The sequence below is a fragment of the Dermacentor silvarum genome, chromosome 2 (genome assembly GCF_013339745.2).
Source record: "Dermacentor silvarum isolate Dsil-2018 chromosome 2, BIME_Dsil_1.4, whole genome shotgun sequence".
Lineage (NCBI taxonomy): Eukaryota > Metazoa > Arthropoda > Arachnida > Ixodida > Ixodidae > Dermacentor > Dermacentor silvarum.
This window is the reverse complement of record NC_051155.1, coordinates 174542121-174554858: the sequence shown is the minus strand read 5'-3', so window position 1 is coordinate 174554858 and position 12738 is coordinate 174542121. Positions and strand designations below refer to the sequence as shown.

The window sequence follows — 12738 nt, the reverse complement described above, 5'->3', positions numbered from 1 at the left end:
GTGTGATACGTCACGCCTACAAACACAGATTCCGTCGCCTTTCAAAATTTACGCAAGTGGCGGCGATTCAGCTCATGCGACCTCATAACATTAGATGCTGAAACAACAGGTTTGAGAGCACAGGATGCCCACATATTTCCCTCAGAGGGCCTGCTCGTGAATTGTGCAGTGCAAAAAAAGAAAGAAAAGAAAAACCCACTGACTTGGAGAATCCGCCAAGTTCAGCAGCTTACATGATTTGCCCTAAGAGTCTCTCTTTATTCCGGAACCCCCGCACCCTTTTATATGAGACAGCGGAAGCGCGCGCGTTTGTGCTGATTGATTCATGACTTGAGCGGAAACAGCGCAGAATAACAGGACGTCTGTCCCTTTCTCACGTCCTGTTAATTAGCGCTGTTTCCGCTCAAATTATATTTTAGCTTGCCCTCTACAAGCTGTACGCGGACAGAGTCCTTTCAAATCCTTTAAAGATGTACTACTCCCCTGTTACCGAACCATGTACGCTGCGAATTGAAGCTTGCTGCGTGCTGTGGATTGAACAAATAAGCTTTATACTATACACCGCTTACATAAAGTAACTTAGGGGGTAGTATGCTGGCGAAAGCTTTCTGGGCTCAGCGTACCTGGGCGAAGTCGAGAAAGCTTCGACGCGTCTTCAGACGTGGTGGCTGGGACTGGCCAATCGGAGCGTCACGTGCTCCTCACGCGATAACGGCATGAACATCTTGATTAGTCAACGTTACCTCGGACGAGGTGGCGCCGTGGCGTGATCTTTTAACAGCCGTGAAGCCGGCTCCCAAGAAGGAGCACAACAGCGTAAACTTTCGTGGAGAAGCCCCACTCGCAGGCGGAGGCGTAACGGAGGCTTTGCGAGGCATGCTGGCCGTCATCGGATGGGCCGGTCGGGAGGCCTCCACGGGATGTGGTTTGGACATCCTTGGTTTACATGATGCCAGTGGATCTACGTATTTACTAGCGTAACACTCGCCGGTGCATGACGGTTAAAGTTGGAATAGGTGACTATACCTGTTCTTTACGCGTGGTCTATTGCGCTGCGTGACGTGCGTTCCTGGTCCAACACTGAAAGCCTGAACATAGCTGCGGTGGTTATAATGCTTTCCGGAGCTGTGAAAACGAACCACTTGACTAGGCGTTCGCGCAGCAATATTAGTGCCCTCAAACATCTTAGATGGTACCAACGAGTTACCGATGCTGCATGTAGACCGAACGCATGAACACATGAATATAGACCACCAGGAAAAAAAATGAGAGGCTATGGCCATACCCGTCGAGTCTGATCCATCGCCATATACGCCGCCAAACCTCCTCGACCACTATATACACAATCGGTAAACTTAGGTTGAAATTGTTCCCACAGAGCATGCGGTCTACATTATTCTTGTATCTACTAGCTTTTCTGCGGATGTGCTTTTACAATATAGAAGACCAACATATTTTGGCCGTCGATGTGGCGCTTACAGGGCCGCCGATCATGATAATTCGGTTATAATTTATAAAAATTACTTCGTTTCGACATTCGAAAATGAACCCCATTAGTAATGGTGACGACCTTGTACGATAGCCTAACGTCACCGCTCCTCTAAATACAACTGCTAACACGTTACAACGCATGTGCAACAAGCTGTTCCTAACTTATAGTATATTACTCCTGCAATAGTACAGGGTGTGCTAACCAGGTAGGCCAACATGGTCGATGGGTGGTATACCACATGCACCAACCAACATGATTGGTGGTGGTATACGTTCACCCATGTTAAGTCACTGTAAATGTCGAAACTTCGGTCTCTCATGACAGCTGACTTCGGACCGACTTCGGCAAGATTGGCCAGTGACGCTTAGGGCCGATGTTGCACCATGCACATTTCGGATGAATGGTGATGACTAGGCGTGCATAGTTTATGTACAGCACTATGCACACACTGAAAACATCAGGGGCCGTATTTAGTAAGTATCCTTTTCAATTTCAGTTCTGATAATATGAGGCCGATCCCGGAGATAACGGCAACGCGCTGGCGACCGAATCATTAACTGATAGCGAAAATAGTAGAAAATGAAATAGATCGTTACAAAACACAGCCCTCAATCAGTATTGACATACCTCGTCATATGATAGCTTTGCACAATGCAATTTTCATTACATACACGGAGAGATAACAGGCGCTATTGAATGCATCAGAACATGATCTAAACAGAAACCCAACACATGTTTGGCCGTAGGGGATGGTCTGTTTGATTCTCTTGCTGCATTTCATCTGGTAGGGTCCACCGACGAGTATGCAAACAGCACTAGCGTTTGGGAGCCGAATTTGACGCACCGAGCGCAGGATCTTGCTCGCAGCTTTCGCTGGGGAACACGCATGGCTCCCAGCGACGTATTTGAACGGACTGCTCTGCCCTCCTGGAATTCCTCGGGTCCCTATCTTGACCTACTTGAGATGACCACAACCATGGAGGATGTCGTCGAAACCAATCCTAATTATTATTAAACACGCGTTAATTATCATTACGTAATACGGTTTCGAGGTTGCAGGCGGCGACGTTCTGCGCGTTGCTCTGTCCCAGCGTGCCCAAGAGGTCTTCGAGTGGCGTTCCCTTGGTTCGTTCGGCGAAGCACTGCACGAGCCTCGTGGCTTGCTCTTCGCTGAGTGCGGCCTCCCAGCGGTTGCTGCAGTTCAGGCAGTTGATGTAGCACCGGCCGTCGCGGAGGTATTCGGGTGGCGGCGGTGACAGTGATGCACCCTTGGATGGTGTATTGAGGGAGCAGTCGTAAGTGCACAACCGGTGCAGTTCTTTCAGCCGGCGGTCGTCGCGCACCAATCGCTCGGCGGGGCCGCCTAGGAATTCGCCAAGGTCTTTCACAACCTGCACCAGGCGAATGCGGTACACTTCAGTACACTTCCGGCAAGGGATAGCTCGACGTCGCCGTGTCGACTTTATACAATGTGCAGTATCACCACACTGTACAAAGTCCAGCTAAATGTGTTACATAAGATTATGAGATACAACGAACAGCCGACGCGCTTCGGCCATTGTTACAGCATCGTTCGAATACGTTTACCAAAATGTACTCTGATGACCCCATGCAGTAGTGAGTTTTTACCGCAGATGGAATATACTACTACATCCTATGCACTATTATAGGTTATGTCTGGAATAACCTGGAGAAAGAAGCTGCGCTGGCTCGCATGCGGCGCCGTGAACTATATATTTGTCGTCATCGCGTAAACGAAAACGACCATAACCATTTGTAGCTGTTTTGAGACGTTTTCAAAACGTTCTGTGTTTCGCGGGGATCGCGCTGGATGCGTGGAAGCCGAGTCCTTCGATGAAAAATTATCAAAATGCTCATTGTGAAGGGAACCTGCCAATGCTTGGCGACGAGAAGACCAAAAGGCGTCTTAAAACACGTTTCACTGTTTCTGCTTTAGTTCAGAGGTTCTGCAACCAACAGCCTCCTCAGAATTGAAGTCCAGCCCCACGCAATGCATTGCGTGGGTCCAGTTAAGTGTATACAACAAGACGTAGAATTTTACATAATTGCGAGCAGTTATGTAAGATTTCCGGAAATTCTGAAGGCGTGGAAAAAAAAAAAAAACAAGAAACAGGCTTTTTCCGGAAATATTGGAAACACTGGAAACATATCTTAAAATTTCTTATCATGCACGCAGAAAAAAAAAAAAGACAGAAAAAAAGAACAGAAGACGCGGGTACATGTAATAGCAGGTTTCCAATATTTGTGGCAAGATGATGACATTCTATAACAAATAATCTACTTCTTTATTCGGCCCGAGATTCACGGTATATAGCTTTCGAAATTCTCATCTATCATCCATGAAAGCTGCTCTTTTGCTCGCTTAAGAAGAGAAGGCTGGCGTACACTGTCTCGCACACGTCCGGAACTTAGTTTTTCGCATTGCGGATGCAATATAACTCATACGCGGTCGATTACATGTTGCTGTTTCGCCATGGCAAAAACAAGGTCAAACATGAGGGCACCTTAGGCTTACGGAACTGTGACAAAGGATCAGCCATATTTAAGTATATTCTCTTACACGACCCGCTTAAAACAGTTCACAATTCTAAAATATTTTTTTTCACCGTCTTTATTCATTGTGTGATGAAAATGTTTGTTAATAATTGAAGAAAAAAAAAAACAAAACTTCCTTTACTAAATTCCTCGTCGGAACCTCAGTGCCTGTACATGAGACCTCACGAATTCAAAAATTTTATTCTCGTATTTGGGACATTTCTGGCTTCAGATAAGTTCTCAAAGCCTGCCATTATAGTTGAGCCTTTGATTCCTTCAGAACGCATTTGTAGTCCTTCGTTAATGAAAAACAACTCACTTTAGATCCCACATGCAAGTGCTATCGAAATGCATGACGTCTTTGACTAGCCATCGTGGGGAAGTTCAGGGCAGCGTCACCACCCAGATTTCATTTCTTGCGTGTTTTCTGCCTCACTAAGCCTCTTCTTCACGGGAACTTTTTGCCATTCATGAAGCATAATGTGCTAACGCTGCTTAATTTAACATTTTTCTTAATTGTAACCTGCAAGAATAAAATTATCCGCTTGATATGAAATCTACCGAATGAAATAATTTGTCGCAACCAAAACCTTCAGCACCTTGCTCTAGAAGTGCGTCAGTTCAAGTAGTGCAGCCAGACAGCCCTCGATAGGAAGATGACCGCATAAAAGCTTGCATCGAAATTGAAAGCCGACGCAAAGAAGGACCTTTTGTATATGCTTCACTTGTTGGAATGACAATGAAACCACGCCAAGCGGTTTCTTTGGAGAGAAAAGCTACTGGAAGAATAATTTCTAAATGTGGTTGTGGGGGGTGGCAAGAGGTGGCGCGTTTTGTTCCGCCATGATACTGAGATGGAACTACTATAGGACGGCGCGCTTGCTTTGATACCAGGAAACTCAAACGCAGAAGAGCTACTCAGAAATACTGCCCAGAATTGTTAGTCTATTGACTCAAGTGCACTTAACGCTAAATTGAGACAAAAGCAAATTCTGTTCCACATATATACCGACCAAAACGTCGATGGGCAGACTACGAAAGACATCTGGGATGGTTTCACAAATGTTTCCTACTGAAAATATCCTCGCATGGTGTTCTGAGGACGTCCTGGGGATGTGCTCAGACCATACAAATGGTCTCGATTGGCGTATTTTCAAGCTCGCGCGGGGGTGCCCGGAAAACTCCTAAGTATACGTCCTGAGAATCTCAGCATTTCACGGTGTTGTTTGGAAAATATCATTGCGAATGAGAGCTTTACCAGGGCTGTTCTCCCTGTCGTTCTTCAACCGTAAAAGGCTGGATCCCGTGTCCGGCGGTAAATGACGCACGCAGATAAAACAAAAACGAAAGCAAGAAAAAAAAATTAACGCAGCACACCCAATATATGGTCAAATAATTTACACAAGCTGTATGAAATATTATGTCGCATGAATGTTTGTGTTCTCAAAGTGATACAAACTTAAATACATGCGTGATTTACATCAACGAACTGCCATGTTATTAGGTAAATTTGAACCTTTTTTCCCCGCTCTTTATGCCTTTGGAAAAAACGACAAAGAAACAGCTTCTCCCTCAAATTCTGTTTTTTTTTTTCCCGAGCCCTCAAATCTCTACCTACGGTTCCGCAGATAACTTAGGTCTGAAAATTACAGTAGCGATTAGCTAACTTGAAAGTTCTGATAAATGGGTGACGTCGTGCAATGGTGCTTTGTTCTGAAGTCCCAGATAGCAGTATGAGGCGGATCGCAGCATTTGACATGGCTGCGTTGACATGGCATACGTCACGCGTGCTGGGATCGCCATAAACGACAAACCAGGTTCGTACGTATCCTGCCACATTACACTCATCGATTACACTAAATGTACTTGGGCCACTTTATTGGGATAAAAATTATATTGACACTCCAAGCGCATTTCTGCCATCGCCGTGATGTTCCGTATAAAGTCCAAGCACGATAACATCGTCGCCGCGCGCCGAACGCTGTATGAGCGAGTGAAAGCTTGCGAGGGTCAGCCGACGATCGCGGCTCAATCTCGCGCGCGCGAGGGTGGAAGGCGGGGTGGAAGCTCGAGAGAGGGTGGGGGGGGGGGGGCGTTTTGCTTTGGCGGCTGCTGCTTACAGCGCGGCAGCGCGGGCGCCGTATCTTGAAAGCGATCTGCAACGTGGGCAAAGTATGCCATGCCGAGTGCCAGTACGTTCGTATGAGCTGTGCTTTCGACGTTTAGTTCATTTTGAAGCGAGAGACAGCACGAAGGTCAATTCGCTCGCTGCAGCTGCCGCGCTTCTTAACTCGAGCGTTTTGACAGCGAGTTTCCGCGGTCATCCAGCGAGATGTGTTCATGTTTACCTGCGCGCGCGTGACACCGTTCTTGTTAACTCATATTTTATCGTTTCAATGCTTATAAAAGTAAGAAGCTGTGCCTGAGATACGACGGGAGAAGACGTGGAGGAAGAGTGTAGACAACCCTTTATGATATAAGTGTCGCACCACAAAAGAACACATAATGCTTTATGATCAAACCGGGAATTCACTGATATGTTACTTGTGTGAAATTTAATGAAAAATGACAGTCTCCACTATGCATGGACTATTGAAGTGGTACAGGTAACGCGCATCATTTAACATATGTCCATGCGGCAGTTTTTGTGTCCACAGAACTCAATTAAGTAAAAGAAAAGTAACTCATAGGAGGATTACGAGCGCGTATGACGGGAATGAGTAAGGGTTAGGTGTGGCTTTCGTTCCCGATGTCGAGCTCGCCGAATCACTTGGGGGTTCTGAAAGTTTGACTACGACGATGTGACGATGATGAAATGACTACAATGGGATGACGACACTGGAATTACTACGAGAGAATGACGACGTTGGATTGGCCACGATGGCATGACGACCGTATGACGACGACGAACCGACGACGGAATGTCGAAGAAGAAATGACGACGAGGAATGAAGGACGGCATGTGAGAATGCGATGACGGTATGGCGACGGCGGCTTGACAACGAAGGCATGATGGCAATGAGATAACGATGGTGAATTTTTGACGATGCTATGATGACGACGGCGTGTCGACGATTGCATGACGTTAGTGGGATGATGACGATGGAACGACAATTGGCATCACGATGACGGTACCATTTTAGCGACCGCGACGCGCCAAAACTTCCACGATACGGCAGGCGCAATCGGTGGGTTTCGCCGCCCGTGATGCGGCGGTGTTATCTTTGCGTCCGGTCACCGAACTTTCTCTCTAATTGGTGGACACACTTTCTGGTGCCTCTTTCGCCTCTCTCACTGCGGACGGCACCAACGGCGCGAAACTGAGCAACGAGCTAAGAAATGCAAACGCTGATAGTCAACAACTTCGCTGAGTGGGTCGAGTCCTTTTATACACCTGTTGCAGAAATGTAAACGTCGGGCAATGCCTCTCCTAGCCGAACTTGCCAGAAAGTGCGAAGGAAGTGTTCGTAAAGAGTAACAGGATGAGTAGGAAATAACGCGTTAGTTCCAACGGAATGGAACTTTCTTTCTTAGAAAGAAAGAAAGAAAGAAAGAAAGAAAGAAAGAAAGAAGAAAGAAGAAAGAAAGAAAGAAAACGAGAACGGCGATGCCCAGGGAAAAGGAGTGAATGATAATGATAATCATTACATTCACAGTGTGCCGTGAAACTAGTTCTTCAGCTCAAATATTGAGCACTGCACAAACTGATATTGCTAGCTGCTACATCACAACAGAAATCTCCGGCGCGGGACGTTTCTCCTCATCGAACTTCTCGGAGGCCCATGACTGCCACAATGAATAAAGCGGCGCTCGCTAGTCGCCATAACGGTGTTGGAACGCGGATTTATGAGATAATGTTTACCTATGATGATTATTGCACCCCTGTACAGCGTGTGGAAACAGCGTGTAAACTTTTGAGCTCGTTATGCCAGCGTATCTCAGCGTGTCCACGGACGTAGCCAGAAGTTTCGGATTTAGAATTTTTAAATAAAGTATAGCGAAAGGGTGTCTATCTGCAGTGGATATTATTAAATGTTGGCTGGAGGAATGACGCCATTAATGTAGAAAAAAAAAACACCGAAGGAAACTAACGTTAAGTCTTTCGGACCATTAAATACTTCAAGAGTCGATGGCTTATTTGTAGGAACCACGGATCAGGGAACACAAGAAGCAGAAAGGTAAAATTAAGGGGATCCTTGCCTCAAAGAGGTGGATCGTAAAATACGTATATCTAAACAAGCGGAAAGGTGTTCGAGCCGCACCCGCGGGCCGTGGCACCTCATGCTGGCACCACTATTCTTACTACTTAAAAAAAAAAATGTCGCAGTTTCGCCCGAAAGGTGAAGCATCAATTGCGATAGCAAATTAGTAGACAGCTATTCGGAGTGGGGATAGCAGTTTTATCGGCTGCATAAACTTGGACACATTCGCTTACTAACTGAATTAACAAGCGTGGTGTCAGCGCGCACAAGCAAACGTGTATAGATCACACTCAATGACCGCAGACAACGCCCCGCCGTGGTTGCTCAGTGGCTATGGTGTTCGGCTGCTGAGCACGAGGTCGCGGGATCGAATCCCGGCCACGGCGGCCGCATTTCGATGGGGGCGAAATGCGAAAACACCCGTGTACTTAGATTTAGGTGCACGTTAAAGAACCCCAGGTGGTCCAAATTTCCGGAGTCCCCCACTACGGCGTGCCTCATAATCAGATCGTGGTTTTGGCACGTAAAACCCGATAACGCTGGCAGCAAGCGCAGCCGCCGCAGCGAGCGAAGGTTCGTGCGGGCTATCCCTTCAACGGAAACTGAGCGGCGAATGCACAGCGCATAAAAAGGTCAGAGCCGTGTGGAGATCGCTTTTAAGAGACGGTGCGGGCGACCGCCACAGCGGGGCAAAGTCAAAGCGAAGTTGTTGGCAGAGTAAAAGTTGCCCCCCCCCCCTCCCGTCCGCGCTGCCTTTCCGCTCATTTCGCGTGGGAGATTGAGTGGCCAGTTCCCCTTGCGCCCGGTTGCAAGATACGCATTTGGTGCCGCAGCACAGCGTCGCCCCGCCTCCCTCCCATACCTCCACGGCCTTTCGCGCGACGGAAGTCGCGTTTGCTTTCCGCCGTGCGTTCGCTCTCCGTGATAGCGCGCGCCTCCGCGCGCTTTCACTAGCGCATACGGCGCGCGGCGACGATTTTGTCGCCCTTGGACTTTATACGGAAGCTCACGGCGACGCCGACGGCAGAAATCCGGTAGAAGTGTCCATTAAATTGCTATCGCAATAAAAAAAAGCAATTGGAAACGAGCTTTCCCGCTATTTTAGATGTGCTCAATGTACGCGCAGCTCTGGGTAATTTCATTGTTGCTCGCACATTGACATTTTGGTCAGGCGGAGAGTAGAGAAAGGCGTTAATCACGTGTTCAAAGTCCTTCTTGAGATTCTCGAGCAGGACGAAGAAGTAGTTGGGGCTACTGCGGTGCTCCCACCAGGAGTTGACGTGGTCGAAGTAGTCGTTGTCCTCCACCGCGCCTGCGACGAAGCGCTCCAAGTAGTCCTCGAAGGTGACGCCCGCGAACCGGTAGTCGAGCGCCCTTGTCGTCATCTGCTCGTACAATGAAACGCAGCAGTCGCGGTAGTCGCGCACCACGTACACGTACTTGGCCGCCTGACTAAGCCGCAGCTTCTTCGCCGGCAGGTGGCTCTTCAGCCTGCGAGGAATTAGGGCGTGGAGGAAATACAGGTTCTATTTTTTTTCACAAAGGTGACACCTGTCCGTCCCCAAAAAACAAAACGGGAATTCATCTATCTATCTATCTATCTATCTATCTATCTATCTATCTATCTATCTATCTATCTATCTATCTATCTATCTATCTATCTATCTATCTATCTATCTATCTATCTATCTATCTATCTATCTATCTATCTATCTATCTATCTATCTATCTATCTATCTATCTATCTATCTATCTATCTATCTATCTACTTTCCACCCTCCCGCTGTCGTCTCCCTCATGAGCAAAATAATTGCGGGGTGACAAACCACGATGTAGTTATGATGCACGCCATAATGATAAAATCCAGAGCCCCACGCGTCGTAGACTGACAAAGCGACGCGGGCATTGCTACGATTCATGAAATCCACTGGCCTCAGTGACCGATTGTGAAGTGCTGGACTATACCGCACGTGTTCACACTGAGTACCTTCTTCCCACTCTCTCCTTTCTTTATTTTCAGCCCTTTAATTCCCTTCCCCAGTGTAGGGTAGCAAACCGGACGTGCGTCTGGTTGACCTAGCTCCCTGCCTTTCCTTCCGTCTTTTCCTCCTCCTCCACCTCCGGAGGTAATTTTTTCCACCTTGAGTTATTTAACGTGCAAAGAGCGTTTTTATTTATTTTTTTCTTGATTTCGTGCCCATCCGAAATGTGGTCGCCGCGGCCAGAATCGAACCCGCGGCCTCGGGTTCAGCAGTAAAACGCCATAGCCACTAAGCTACCGTGGTGTGTGCTTCTCTCGGGAGGTCTGACCCATTTTGGTCTGACCGCATAGTGCTGCTTGGCTTCCCTGGTGTTACAAAAACAACAGTCAATTGCCAATAGTTATGCCGCATTTAATCTTCGTAGGAGGGCACTTCTGATGGACAGTACTTCTGGCTTATTCCAGTCCAATAGCACACACCATAGCAGGGATAAGTGTGCGTATGTGTCTATAGTCGTGTCTTTTGTTCCTGTACTTGCGTGTACAATTCCTCTAGACTATTCAAACGCATCAGGCTCCCATATTCATTGGGAACCTGGCGGTATGGGCTTGAAAACCGGAGCAATATCTACAATTTGTTCTTCGTCGTACAGTGCTGGAAGTCCTTCATTTTGCTGCGCAGTTAGTATCATTGGGTAGCGATTTCTCAAGGAACGTAGCAGGTGGGATAAAACACGATGAATTGATTGCTCGTGCAGACAGCGCTCATTGGAACACGTAATGCACCGACCTGCGGGGCGGTGCCGTGTCTTCCACCTTGCGGCCCATGCGTTCGAGGAAGAGCACGTCCCGCGAGAGCGCCGTATAGTCCACAGGTCGGCGGCCGCCGTGGTTGAGCGCGTAGAGCAACATACTGAGCCAGGTGCCGCCCGAGCATGGGTAGCAGTTGATGAACACGTCTCCAGGGTAAGGCCGGTACATCATGGCGAAGAGCACGTCGCTCACGTTGGAGTTCCACGGCGCGAGGACGCCTTGGACGTCGACAAAGAACGACTTGGTGCGTTTGGGAGACTTCGACGACGACGCCGCCGTTGCCGCCATGATGAGTACGCGACGCTGCAGTGGGCTCTATGCCACCGGGTCGAAGGCTGCGCGCTTGCGTGACAACCAGTTCCTTCGTCTTTGGGGAGGCAGGATAGCTGCGGCCTGCATGTACGTACGCGACGCCAGCGGCCCGACTTTACAAGAACAAAGCGGCTCCGCCTGGCGTTGCGGTACTTCTTCGTCCTCTTCTATTTGTTGTTATTTCTTTTTACATGTGACACTTCTTCTACCCAAATGTACTTAATCGTTCTTCAAAGGATTTCACAACACCATCAAAAACAACGCCCACGACAGTGTCAGTGACAACTACAGAAACAGCAGTAACTACAGCCACAACAAACGCTAACAGTATAGTTTTGTTATCGTTTTCAAATGCTCCTTTTTAAATAAATAGAAAAAAGCCGCAGTTTCGACCGAAAGGCGAAGCATCGATTGCGATAACAAATTAGTAGACAGCAATACAAAGTAAGGATAGTAGTTCTATCGGCCGTATAAACATGGATATATTCGATTGCTAACTAAATTAACAAGCATGGTGTTAGCGCGCACAGGCAAACATGAACACATCGCACTCGATGACCGCGGACACTCGCTGTCAAAAGGCTGGCGTGAGGAATCGCGGCAGCAGCAGCTAGAAAAGTGACCTTCGTCCTGCCTATCGCTTCAACGCAAACTGAGCGCGGCGAGAACCCAGCACACCCAAAGGTATCAGCAGTCGGCACACCTAGACTCTGTACTCATCGCAGATTGCTTTCAAGATAGGACCCGCGTGACCCTATTTACTACGGTGTCGTCCATACACAGTTGCTGCCAAAGTACAACGCCCCCCCCTCCCTCCCCTCCCCCAGTGCCATGCGCGCGACGGAAGACGGCGCGCTTCCTCCCCGCTTTAATCCCTCGCTCACTTGAGGTTCAGTCGCGATCGTCGGCTCACCCTCGCACGCTTTCACTCGCACATACATCATACGGTGCTCGGCGACGGTGTTATCGGCCTTGGGCTTTAAACGGAACATCACGGCGACGAGTACGGCAAACGCCGACGGCGACGATGACGGCAAAAATGCGTCTCGAGTGTCTATCGCAATAAAAAAGAACCTCCCAGTGAATCAGTGCTGCTAAAACACATTGCCGTCTGCAAGACGCGCTCAAGAAGGACACGCCGTAAAATTGCATAGACTAACCGAAATGCATGCTATGAAAATCCGAAAGACTGTAAAAAAAGTGCTGAAGCATGCAATGCTGCGAATGTAACAAGCTCCCGAACGGATATACAACATGTGTATGTTTTCAAACCAAAAACCTAAATATTCGAATAAATGCAGAGGCAAACTATCATAATAAACGACACCATATGAATTAAAGAACTAGACTCGCCTTTAAATAATAAATCCTGCAATCGAACC

General features: G+C 47.9%; 1 protein-coding gene across 1 annotated transcript; it reads right to left on the bottom strand.

Moving 5' to 3' along the window:
* Window positions 1–1688: 1688 nt before the first annotated feature.
* LOC119440577 (sulfotransferase ssu-1-like) lies at window positions 1689–11422 on the bottom strand. The gene is made up of 3 exons (XM_049663125.1): window positions 11022–11422; window positions 9450–9741; window positions 1689–2883 (listed from the first exon to the last, which is right to left on the bottom strand). The coding sequence occupies exons 1-3, from the start codon at window positions 11330–11332 to the stop codon at window positions 2515–2517; spliced, it is 972 nt and encodes a 323-aa protein (XP_049519082.1). The 5' UTR covers window positions 11333–11422; the 3' UTR covers window positions 1689–2514.
* Window positions 11423–12738: the final 1316 nt, after the last annotated feature.